The sequence below is a fragment of the Diprion similis genome, chromosome 10 (genome assembly GCF_021155765.1).
Source record: "Diprion similis isolate iyDipSimi1 chromosome 10, iyDipSimi1.1, whole genome shotgun sequence".
Lineage (NCBI taxonomy): Eukaryota > Metazoa > Arthropoda > Insecta > Hymenoptera > Diprionidae > Diprion > Diprion similis.
In genome coordinates this window covers 21590668-21603630 of record NC_060114.1, presented here as the reverse complement: position 1 = coordinate 21603630, position 12963 = coordinate 21590668, and the positions used below count along the sequence as shown (strand labels likewise).

The following is a 12963-nucleotide window of genomic DNA, read 5'->3' as shown; positions in this document are numbered from 1 at the left end:
ATATTATACGATTCGTTCTTCGGGTTCAACAAACCTGCGCTACCGTAGATTAAATTTTCGCATGCAGTAAACCGGAAAAGAAAATGGTCGAATCAAAACTGACCCGCAAGTTCCAAAGTAGATGGAAAGATTCCAACTGCAAGAGCGAAAAGGTATAACTTCAGAAACGAGGTATCAATTCCAACGGCATTCAGTAATCATCTATAAGGAGAGAAATTGTAACAAGTATCGTCGAACCAGTTCCACGCTGTTTGAAAACCGTTTATGGGAATAAATTCCTATGCACAGGTTCTCAGCCTTTCCTCGCTTTGAAAATGGTAAAGCTGTAAAGATAATTCATTACTAATCAAGTTTCTAATATCTTTAAGATTATTTCCTACGCAGAGCATCTTCTTTCGTCTGAGGGCCATAGCGATAAGAAGAAGTGGCTATACGCTGTCTGCGGCACCGTGGTGCCTGGGTCGCGCGAACCAGCTACGCGAAGAGATGATTCTTCGAGGTGTTTCGTTAAACCAGTATCCGAATAACCACCAGGCGGCGAGTTCTCGCCGGGTCCGTCAGTCAGTCAGTCGATCGCAAGCCGTTGAACCAGCCGCGCAGACTCCGACCGTCGCAAAACCAACCACCCAACGACCGTAGCGTGCCTCTGCGACGATTAGATCTCCGGAAACGTGTTCCGTATAATTCGAAGAAGAACGGCGCAGCGCGTTGTTGTTAGGGTTGTGCTTCTGTTCTTCGGGCTCGCTGTACGCCACTGTTATTGACATTAACACCCCAGGACCTGGCAGACCAATAGTAACAGTATACGTGTTGCATCGCATCGAGCAGATACACACGGTAGTGCGCATCGTTTCGTCCCACACCACTGTGACACTGTGCAGTGATCTAAAACCGGGATCATGAGTACACCGGTGAAGAAGGTGCCAATTCACCTCCAGGTAAGCAACGATCACGCGTTTACGTATTACGCGACAAAAGCAGCCCGTTATGTAGTAGGATGAATGTAAACCGACGCTGGTTACGTAATAAGCTATTTATGCTGTAGGTAACGATCAGTGTGTACGTTCGCCTGTACTGATGATGGCACCGAATGTTAGAACGTTCAAAAATTAGCTTTGTCAACGGTGGTATTGAAAGGCGGGCAGAAATCCATTCGAACATGAACGAGTTGCTTCGGTTTGGAACCGGTTTTCGGTTTCAATCCTCATCGGCTGCGATCAGCCGCTGCGCCGATTGTCAAATAAGCCACTCTTAGTCCCAACCCTTGAACCCGAGGTTGTGAAAATACCTGTTCCACCATATCACGTCTTTTCTTTCATGATAACGTATCTGTATATGTTCTTGACGGCGATACCGCTCTATTCCAGTTGTTCACAGTGCATTTATCCCCTCTTTCTCCTCTAGGCGGTATCTGCATTCAGCCGTGGATATAAAACACACTCTCTACTCCGTAGTGTGTACCTCCTCATCGTTGTTATCGGTTGTCTATGATTGGTACACATCGTGTATGGTTTAAAACAAGTGAACCGCACGCCATCCATTGATAGATTCGCTATCTGGATCAGGGACTGGACGCTGAATGAAAGCACAGTGTTTATCATCGCCACGATACTGCCCAGTTATGACAATGTTGTTTTAATTCGGAATCATGAATTTCGACCGAAATTAGTTGAAATTGACTACATATTATCAGTAGTTTTTTCGCTTGCCATAAGCCCCTAGCATACGTTGCAAGTGACCTTCACTCTGGTGTGTCTAAAGAGAATCTATGTATGCACAGCCTAGCATCCGCTCACGACTGGCAGTTGACTGTGACGGAATATGAATTGAGAAAGTCTTGCTTATAGTCTGCATAACAAAAGCGAAAAATTAACTAGGCGAAGATCTCCCTACACTGTCGCAGTTGATACCGCTGCAGGTTTAGATATACCGTATATGAAATGATTATGAGAAAGTTGCGCGGAGACCTCAATTGAAGACTACACGGTGTCACGTGCTACTGAATATTCGAATTCCCTGTGCCATTAAGGAACTGAAAAACTAGACTTGCGAGAATATCTGCAGTAGACGTCGCGGCTGTACCGCGCTGAATCGATATCAACACTAACGCGTGTCTCCATGGAAATGAATATAACGAGTTGTTGCGATGTGAAAAGGGTAAAATGTTATAGAGGCTCTTTACTGTATCTGCAGGTGTGTCGAAGATCAGAACATTTTCTTTTGTTTCTTCTTTTTTTTTTTTTTTTTATTAAACTGTCATTGACCGTTACCTGCCGGAGCTGTCACCCATACAGCCATGGCGGACACGTGAAAATTTCCATACGTTACTTCCGGAAGTGCCGGGAACCGGCGCATGAATCGGCTTGTTACTAGATAAAGTGTACGATACCATTATATATTATTCCCGAGGCTACGAGCACGTTATAATCTAGCCGACCGCAACGTTTACGTCGAGCTATGGCAATTCTAGGTCGTCATTTAATAAGGCTTTACGCTCATTGTTCGGAATTCATTATACAGAGTCCGAGGAAAAGAGAGTACCTACCTATACAAAATACCCGGCTGATTATATTTTTATTTTTATCGTTTTTCATTATCCCGAACGACAATCTTCTCATATAAAGTCTTCAATTCAGTGACTGCACTCTTTATCTAGTCAATGATCTTTTCACCTGTCGGGCAGTTCAGACTCAGGGTTGGTTATAGACAAGGTCTGAAATAAAATTACTCAAAGTTCACAGCGTCTCACCGTCTACTGTGGCTGAAAATATCATGCCAGGGCACAGACCTTCCATTTCCGCTCGGATCGATACGGTACTAGAGAATTTCCGCGCTAAATCTCGAGCGCTTCCGTGTGGGTGTATTAATGTTGAACAGAGCATCGCAGAAATGTATGAAATTCAAAACGTGAAGACGATGTGGTCGAAAAAAACTTTTCATTCCACAATCCTTGGTTTTGATGAACTCGTCCATGCGGTTTATTGTTTCGTTATTTCTTTTCCATTTGCGATGCAGAGTACAGTCTAAAATCTGAACAACTGTGCAGGTTATGCAGTCTCTACACTATACATTTTCATGATACATACTCCATGAATTGGGAAAATATATGTAATTGATGAATAGCGACCAGGTTGACGACTTGTATTGAGAAAATCTATATTGGTGGCCACTTCAGAGGGTTGGGCATGGACGTAGGTGGCGCTGATACCTTGAACCCTGCCAGCGCGAGGGTGCAAATACAACCGCAGGACAACGCCCTGGGATATAATCCAGCGCTGTGAAAACCCCTTAAGGAATCGAACTATCTTCCCCTGTAATGCGGAGAAAGTCGAAACCTAAAAATAGATGATCCAAGTAGCGGGAAAGGGATTATCGAAATAAACCTGACTCGCATGATTGTATACCTATATCTCTATGCATGAGTGACTCGAAGAATTTCACATGACGGAGTCACTACCATTATTATTATTATTCACACTATTTTTACTTACAACTCATGTTCTCTGTTTTCATTCTTATTTTCAGAGCGCTCAAAACAGGCTTCTCATTAAAAATGGAAAAATCGTTAACGAGGATGAAATTGTGGACAACGACGTCTACGTTGAAGACGGTGTGATCAAGTTAGTATTGAGAAAAGCATGGACAATTATAACGACTGTCTGTCCTTCTTTAATTCTTACTGCACAAAACAATGAAGCCGAATCCCAACACGTAGCGTGCATTTGACCACTTTGCGTTTCCTAGTGTGAGGGCAGATATATTTTCCTGGGGTGTAACTTTAACTCGGACTACCTTGAAACTAGTCCAAGCTGTTGGTGCCCAGTGAACAAAAAGCCGGAGGGTGGCCTGACCGATTTAATTTTAAGATTAAAACACCCAGCTCATATTCGTGACTCACGATCAGTCACATAGTCGCCAACATACGCCGCGTCAATATCACTGCAGAGTTTCTGGATCATTGAATCAGTTATATTCAAGGCCAATGGACAGGGAGCTTTTTCTAAACCTAAACAATCCTGAGAGTATAATTGACCATTATAAACACCTTCCTCTTTCAATACGACCTCAAAGAGGACTGTGCCGAAATCCGTGAAGTCAAACGCAGTTGAGAGTTACAAACCCCCAAACAATATGCCCGCATTCGGGCAAACTTCCAAATCCCACCATTTTTTCGTCAAGAATCTTTAAGCGCGGACAGCACGCCTATTATACACTGCGCAATTGCTTCGGATCGATGGTTCAGCTTTAGCTGATACTGCAATAATTCGACCAGAAATAGTCCCTGCAAACATCTTGGCCATTATTACTGTGGAAAAAATTTGCAATGTTTTTCGTGGACCTGAAATATATTCACATATTATGCTTACACATTTTCATATCGCGTTTATAATGAATAAATTCGAACTGAGCTTCGGGTTCAGATAACATTAAGTGGTGTATCAAGACTCGGCGATAAGTCGATGACATGGTCATTACCAATTTCAATTCACTGCCAATGGAGGCCAAACGAGATTACCCGTAATGACTGAGATACCGAACCTGAGAGCATTGAAGAGGTATACTACAAATTTCACGCTCTTAGCTTTGATGCTCTCCTTATGAATTAGATACTGAAAGGAAAGTATTCATTAGAGTGTAAATGTAAAGAGAGAATGGGATTATGTCAGCGTGATAATAATTGAAGACAATGAAAATAATTTCACGGTACTATAAGGAACAAGTGCCGACAAAGTAACGCGAGATCAAAACTACCGGTTTGGTTTTAAACAGCTCTTAATAGTGTTTTTTTCCCTAATCTAACCGCTATTGAAAACAATAGAATATTCTTCGCATTGCAGCTAACCTCATACACGTACTACAGAGACATTTCTGTCTATTTTTAGAGTATTTCCTAATCTATTTACGTACACGCTAGTTTAAAGCTCAGAGGGTATTGCCCACGCTGGGTGCTAAAATGATATTTTAATGTAAATAAAATAAACACACGCAGTATCGTGCTGAAGAGAACAATTCGCGTTGTGTTTTGCGATAATTAAACTTGGAATACACGTGTACGTTTCAAGTGGGTTGTACTAATTATCATCATACTCTGAAAAAGCAAAGAAAATAAGCCAATAGTCCGAACCGTGAGGAGCAACTTTGTGTAATTTTATCCATTTTCATACTGTAAAAATGGTAAATAATTACATCAACTTCGATCGCGGTGTGAATCGTTCGTGGTGTAGAATTAATTCACACCTTATCTACTTCACATCGGCAATTAGTATGCTCTCTTAATTACTTTCTACTCCGTAGTCATATAGGAACGATTGTCAGGATCGACGGACGCATGCTAATGTCCGCCCTTCTGCACACACCATTATTGGCTGAATCATTTTAATCCCTCCAACACATGCGTGATCACGACTGCAGGGGCACCAGCAACGGAAGCGTTTGTCACGGTAGACATACAAGCCAGATCGAGAGCCGCCACGTATTTTGACGTCCAGACTATTCTTAAAACACTGCCAACGAACGAACGCGACGTTGACTTGATTCCTTTCATCCGCAACTTTACATATCGTACGATGGTACATCGATAGCGTTAGAAATACCACTTAGGATAATATTTTGCTTCACAGACAGCTGGGACGCAACCTGATAATACCAGGTGGAACCAGAGTGATAGATGCACGAGGGAAATATGTGATGCCAGGAGGAATTGATCCTCACACCCACTTCGAGCTGGAATTCATGGGGACCAAGTCGGTGGATGATTTTTATCAGGGGACCAAGGCCGCTGTCGCTGGCGGTACCACCATGATTATAGACTTCGCAATACCCAAGCAAGGGGAGTCGCTCCTCGAGGCTTACGACAGGTACAGAGCAACTGCCGACGAAAAGGTCTGCTGTGACTACGGGCTGCACATCGGGGTGACTTCGTGGAACAGCAAGGTGAGGAGTCGTTACCAAGTGGATCCTTCAGCCCGTAGGCCCGCGAATCAATGATCAGCGTCACTTTTCTGTTGAGGCTTTAAATGCGGGACTTCCTGCATTCGCATCCTCCACGCACTGTCATTTCTGCAGCAGGGTGATCAAACTACCAGACCGTGCGTTTTATAACTTTGATGATGCTTAATGGACGTCGGCATTTAAGAGACGCTGGTGGTCAGTCTGCTGCTGCGCCGAAACGGGGGTCAATTAATTTGCATTATTCGTCTCTTAGCTCTTTAAGCGGTCGGAGTATGCCTACCCACACTTGGCCACATTCTCTCACTGACATGGTGGGAAAATATTATTATTTTCGTCGAGTCAACTGGGCTAGTTTTTCAGCAATTAGATGTGTAACCTCTTGCACAACTGTGCAATCATGTGCTTGATGCCTTGTTTATAGTAGGTACTCCACAAATTGTAGATATAATACTTTATAGAGCAAGTGGATGGGAGGAATCGTTCTATCTATGTATATTCCTTCCATGTAGTTCATCCTTACAAGCCTTCTGCTATTTACATGATTAAAAGTAGGTCGTTCTTCAAACAAGCCGCTAGTATCTAACAATTAACAGTCTTATGACGTTGACTCATTATTATTAAGCCAGAAGCAGAATCAATACGAGAAAAACAATAAAGAATTCACTTCAAAAAGCGAAACAACCAAACTTTGAATTCACGATGAATTTTTTACGTGGTGATGCACTATCAGTAAAAAGAGCAATAGTGTTCGATGCAAAACGAGACGGACAGTTATTGTAGTTAAAACGAGCGAGTTAACGTCAGCTTTGCTTTTTACTGTGCAGAGCCATAGGCCAGTTATTCTTTATCTTCCACTCAGCCAATGATATTCTGGTAACCGACGAACCAGTGCAACGACACATAATGAGAGGCAGAGACCAGAACTCTCAGAACGGGAATACGGAAACGTTTTAAATTTCCTTGCATGGGCAGCTGGTTCATCCACGAATACTCGCTTATATATACGCACCATGGTATACTTGCTCGTGAGACATCTGTAACCGGGACGAGCCTCTTTCAAACCAACGAACTCACCATGGAGATTAAAGATTAGAAGTGTCGAAGCTTTCTCTTTTTCCCCAGAACTGATGGAAATCACAGTTTGCTTGCTCGCTAAAGTCAACTTTCGACTTTTTACGCAACCACAAATCAATTTACCTAGGCTCGTTCTGCAAAGTTTGAACAGCCTAAATCTGAACCATAAATCGAATTGTTCCCAGGTCAAAGAAGAGATGGCAATTCTAGCCAGGGACCACGGAATAAACAGTTTCAAAGTGTTCATGGCCTACAAGGACACTTACATGCTTAGGGATCCCGAGCTGATCGAAGTTTTTGCGTCGTGCAAAGACATCGGAGCCGTAGCTCAAGTCCACGCTGAAAATGGTGACCTAATTGCCGAGGTGAGCCTGACGCACTCCTTGACTCTTTCTTTCCACCATTTTAAAAGTCTATGGCAGTGGCAGACAAGCAATATTCAACATTCGGCAAGACGTCTTCTCAATTCTAAAAGACGTCAGTATTCACCGTCCGAAACAATTTCAGAACACCAAAAGACTTCTGGCTGCCGGTGTGACCGGACCTGAGGGTCATGAGATGTCACGCCCGGAAGAGGTTGAAGCTGAAGCGGTGAACAGAGCCTGCGTGATCGCTAATCAGGTAACCATTGACCGTATCTTCGCTGTCACGAGCAGCGGATCCAGGCGTACAATTGTGCACAAGCAATATTTCATTTGCCGATCATTATTATCAGTTTTCTCCCCACCATGCGACCTTTCTAGCACGTTTTTTCTTTTACCACAATTTTTTTAAATAGTAGTTGTGCACGACTAGGTCAACTGCCCGCTGTATGTTGTGCATGTGATGAGTCGGAGTGCCGCCGAGGAAGTTGAGGCAGCTCGAAGACGCGGTGTGATAGTGTGGGGTGAAACATTGGCAGCTGCTTTAGGAACCGACGGTACACAGTACGCACACTCTTGCTGGAGGCACGCAGCTGGACACGTGCTCAGCCCTCCTCTGAGGCCTGATCCTGACACACCTTACAATTTAATGATACAGCTTGCAACGTAAGTCTCCATAGTTTTTCAATAAGCGCCGTGAAACTGGTCGGAAGAGACATGTTTGACTTTACGCCAACTGCGGAGATAAACGGACGCCGCCGCACCGCGGCCATGCAGCACTTGTACCTGCGTTGAGATTGCTCGTTCTCTTCCTTATTGTTAGTATAGACTTGGTGTGTGTAGTTGCAAAACTCAGGATCGTGCACGCTGATTTTATTTACAGTAGATTTTTATTGCACCACTTTTGGCACATTTTTTTCGCCCGTGACGCTTTTAAGCATAGCTTGAATATTTTTCATCAGTATAGAGGCCTTTTTGTCGTAATATCGTTTTGTTTTTTACTTTTATTTTACTTGGTTATTACACGGTAGTATAGCGATGATACGTTTTTTTGTACCATGTGAGGAAACACCATCTTGAGGGGATCTTTTCGAAATTAGACAACTTTGTATGATCTGACATTTAGGTAAATTGTCCGCTGTACGTATCTCCTGTGACGAGCAAATCATCGGCCGATGTTATAGCTGCTAAACGCGCCAACGGTGTCGTCGTGTTCGGGGAACCCCCAGCGAGTAGCCTCGGGATTGACGGTAGAGATCAATACGGAAAGGATGTTAACAAGGCTATAAAGCTGATCACAAATCCTCCGTTAAGACCAGATCCAACAACACCTGCATATTTGATTGAGCAACTTGCTCAGTAAGTAGATTAACTGCTGCAAAAGCAGAAACCATAGTACAAGATCGATATAATTTTGTCACTCATTGTCAATTTGTTTCTCACATTTATTTCTTCATCGTTAATTCCCCCTGAAGTCCGTCAATGAATTCACCACAAAACCTGAGAGTTTAATCATGCCTACACTATTGCGCGATGATGCAACTGCACAGGCACTTTGTATGATAATTTTTTGTCGCGTGGGCGTGTAAGAGTCAGTAGTATAAACACATTACGCAGTCTCTTTATGAGTAGGTCGAAGAAGCCTGTCTTACGTGCTGCAAGACTATTGTAACACCAGCGAAATTCAGATAGCAAAAATACGCGACAAACAAGTCGAGCACTCTCTCTCTCTCTCTCTCTCTCTCTCTCTCTCTCTCTCTCTCTCTCTAGCTTTCTCTTCTTAATCAGTCATTGAATCCTACGGATTTAGGGATAGAAAGAAATTGATGGGTAAAAAATGTCTCCGCAATTGCGAAACTATATTTGAATTTCATGAGATAAATTAACTATAAATTCAATATGAGCATACGTAAACCTACATCGGCAGAAGATCAAACTCGCGCCTTATATCATGGCGTAAACTCTTGACGAATTTCTTTTCTGACCAGTAAAATGTTTATTTATCGATTGCCAACTGCCAGGGTGAGATCCACTCTGAAGTCACATCACGGGGATCATACACCGCGGTAGATTAAATTTACAATGCTTACAAAATGGTTTGCCTGACGACTAGGGGCGGTCTCCAAGTGACCGGAAGTGACAACTGCACCTTTAATTCGGAGCAAAAGTCACTTGGGAAGAACGACTTCTCCAAAATTCCAAATGGCGTCAACGGAGTTGAAGACAGGATGTCCGTTGTTTGGGAAAAGGGAGTTCAGGCTGGGATAATGAGCCCGACCAGATTCGTCGCAGTGACGAGCACAAACGCTGCCAAGATATTCAACGTCTACCCGAGAAAAGGTGTGATAGCCGTCGGCTCCGACGCGGACATCGTTATCTGGGACCCAAACAGGAAACGCACCATTTCTGCCGAGACGCACGTGCAAGCAGTCGACTTCAACATCTTTGAGGTCAGTTTTAACAGTCACCTGCACGAGTATGCCTTAATCGTCCGAACATGCATCAACAAATTTCATGTCCAAACCAATCAGGGTATGGAAGTCCACGGTGTTCCCGAATACGTAATCGTCAACGGCCGCGTCTGCGTCGACGAATGTGACGTCAAAGTTGTTCACGGCTATGGCAGATTTGTGGAAACTCCGGTGTACCCTCCGTACGTCTACGACCTTATTTCCGAACGAGAAAAGGTAATTTATGTCCAATAATTTATGATCGGGAATCAGCTGCAAATTCTGGAAATGTCTAAGTATTTTTTATTTGGTCGATTAGAAATGTTTTTTTGAGGCAAGAAATTTACTTTCTTTCATCGATAAAACAAATTGGCTTAAACTGACTTTTTTGTGCATTATATTTTTCTTCAATTCGAATTGAATTTAAATCGGCTATAGTTGCAGTAACTTACTAGAACTGGGAAAACGCCAGGTAATTGTTTCCCCAAAATTTTTGGCCACCCTGATTTCGACAACGAGTGTCGAGGCAGGCGAATCGTTAATAAGATACAAGCTTGAGGGTAAATTTTCAGAAGCCACGCGGAGTGGCTCGGACAGAAGCGGAGTTGAAACGATACGCCGAAGAAGATGCGGCCATGGCGAAGGCGAGGGAAGCCGCTAAAGCGGCTGCAGCGGCTGCTGCAGCGACCGCAGTGACGATCAGCAACAATTACACAAACGGTTCAGTGGACAGCCTGAAACCGAAATTGCAGAACCTCTCGTGCGTTCCAACTTTGCCAGAGTCAGCTGTGGTCACCCCGTCAGCAAAGGGTCCGCGTCTCGAGGGTCAAAGAAACTTGCAGGACTCTACCTTTTCGATCAGCGGTAAGTCTTTCCCGCTCATTGCTGCTCCGTCGGTAACGCGATGGTGTTTTGTTTCCGCTAGTTTCTCTAAGTTTTTTTCCCTATCGTTCTGAATTTTCAGAGGACGTCGACGAGGCTCGTCGCGCTTGCATCCGCGTCAATAATCCTCCGGGTGGTCGCAGCGCCGGCGGATTTTGGTAATTTGATCCCTTAAGGGTCGTCATGGTTCCGCTTAACGCGCAGGCAAAAGAAAAAGAAATGATAAGCAAACTATCCCGGAGTAAGAGAAATTACTGATAACAAGACAAACCGGCTGAAGGGCAACAGCAGCTCCCATCCCACGTTACGTTTTACCTCATAAATACCGCAATACCTGCATCCCGTTCCGTAACACCCGGCGTCCTACATCACCGTCACGGCTTGTAATCTATAGCTTTGACGTTTCGCTACTTACCAAATATTAAACGTTAAGTTTTCACCAACGTTCAACTTCATCAAGGTCTGTCCCACCCAAGGAGGAAACGGAGGCGCCAAGTCAGTAGGTTGTGCGAATGTGCCGCAGACCTGATAGATAGGTATACCTAACCATTATTCGTAATTCGTTCACTCGTTCATTGATTCGTTCGTTCATTCGCTATGCTTGATAAGACTTGAATTATTGTTACATCTAATCTCGTGTCGATGTCTGTATGCCTGTCACTCCAGCTGGATGCCTGCCTCTTTTCAAGCTTTCACGATAAACGGCATCTTGTAACTTACACGCCAAAGTACCACACGCGCCAAGATCCTAACGTTTATTACTATTCGAATATATATCCGTTAGTTATTCTAGCGCGCATGTTGCAGCAGCAAAGATAATAAGGAATGCTTGTAAAATCGCCAAATATCTCTCCGAAGGCGGCGGTGCTTGGGAACATAATAATATTATGACAAATGATTATTTAAACTGAGTCTCGTCTCTTTATATACATAAGAATGCATATAATATATTGTTAAGTTCTGTGTTAAGTTTTCGTTAGGTATGGTTACAATTTTTGTTTTAACAAACTTTTTTTAAAAATATTTCTGTTACAAATAATAATAAACGTAATAATAGTAATTGTAATGACGATATGAGCTAATAATTTTATGGGTTTTATTGTAATACGCGATTCTCTTTAATCCATAACGTTACTGTGAGTACAAGATTGTCATTATACCGAATATAATGATATTAGCGTAGATAACTAATTGTCACAAGTTTATTTACATACGATAGAAACGTACTCGATTTTAATTACTCTCGACTAATAAAGGTGCAGCAACCAGATAATATGGAAAAAAAATAGCGTACGTATTATATTTATAAATTAAAGTGAAATGGAATAAAATTTACATCAATTATACAGCGTTCAGAGAAGTTGATAACCGTATCGACATAAAACTCTTCCATTTTCTTAATTCAACAAGAATTTGGCAACTGAATTCGTTCGCTTATTTATTTATTTATAAATATATTTATTCTCGTTTCGCACAGATTAATCAATTAACAAGAGCAAATAATCAATTAAATTCGTATTGCACGGATCATACGCGTGACGTATGAAAGCAAATATTTGTTTCACAACCAGCAGAAGAAGCCGCTGGAAGTCATTTGAAGCATCTTGGTGTATAATTGCTCTTTCTTGTTCTAAATATGGCGCAGAATAAGACATCATATATTTGCAGATATACAATGTATAGTCTTTACGTACAAGATTTTACGTACGTATAACATTAGGTAACGAATTTGCGTCAAAAGTTTGCAGAATCGGTATTGTGACGTACGTCCGACTAGAATCACATAATATAAAGATTTTTCACGGATCGTTGATTAATTGAATAATTCAATTTATTGATCGAAACTGAAAATCGGTCTATAGACGAAAAACTAATATTGCTTATTCGCCGTAATCGCAGCAAAAATCATATTCCATTATTAGATTATCAGAATGCAGCCTATTAAAAACACCCCGTGAAAATTATTCTAGCAGCAACGTGTAATCGATAATTAAAGTTGAATATACAATTGAAGTAATGCTGATTTAATAATCTTGAAAGCTATGTGTTCAATAGCACTAAGAATATAACAAAACGTAATTAGACGTCGTGAAAGTTGAATAATTTATGACAATGACAAATAATATTGATTACCGGTCGACGTGATTTAACGGACAAAATAAAACTGTGAATATCAGGGAATCGACATCATTAATAAACAACCAAGAATTCTTGTGAAACTCAACATATCGTGGAAATGAATT

General features: G+C 42.2%; 1 protein-coding gene across 4 annotated transcripts; it reads left to right on the top strand.

Moving 5' to 3' along the window:
* Positions 1 to 531: 531 nt before the first annotated feature.
* On the top strand, positions 532 to 12730 carry LOC124411763 (dihydropyrimidinase). Of its 4 annotated transcripts, none has more exons than XM_046891150.1 (11): positions 532 to 938; positions 3526 to 3620; positions 5622 to 5934; positions 7212 to 7391; positions 7534 to 7647; positions 8515 to 8747; positions 9502 to 9838; positions 9920 to 10075; positions 10411 to 10702; positions 10803 to 10878; positions 11181 to 12730. In XM_046891150.1, exons 1-11 carry the CDS (start codon positions 900 to 902, stop codon positions 11221 to 11223), a joined length of 1878 nt encoding a protein of 625 aa, XP_046747106.1. In that variant the 5' UTR covers positions 532 to 899; the 3' UTR covers positions 11224 to 12730. The 4 variants fall into 4 exon arrangements, with proteins under 4 accessions (XP_046747106.1, XP_046747107.1, XP_046747108.1 ...); XM_046891151.1 differs by lacking the exon at positions 8515 to 8747 and adding an exon at positions 7822 to 8054; XM_046891152.1 differs by having other exon boundaries at positions 10803 to 12730.
* The last annotated feature ends 233 nt before the right edge of the window (positions 12731 to 12963 follow it).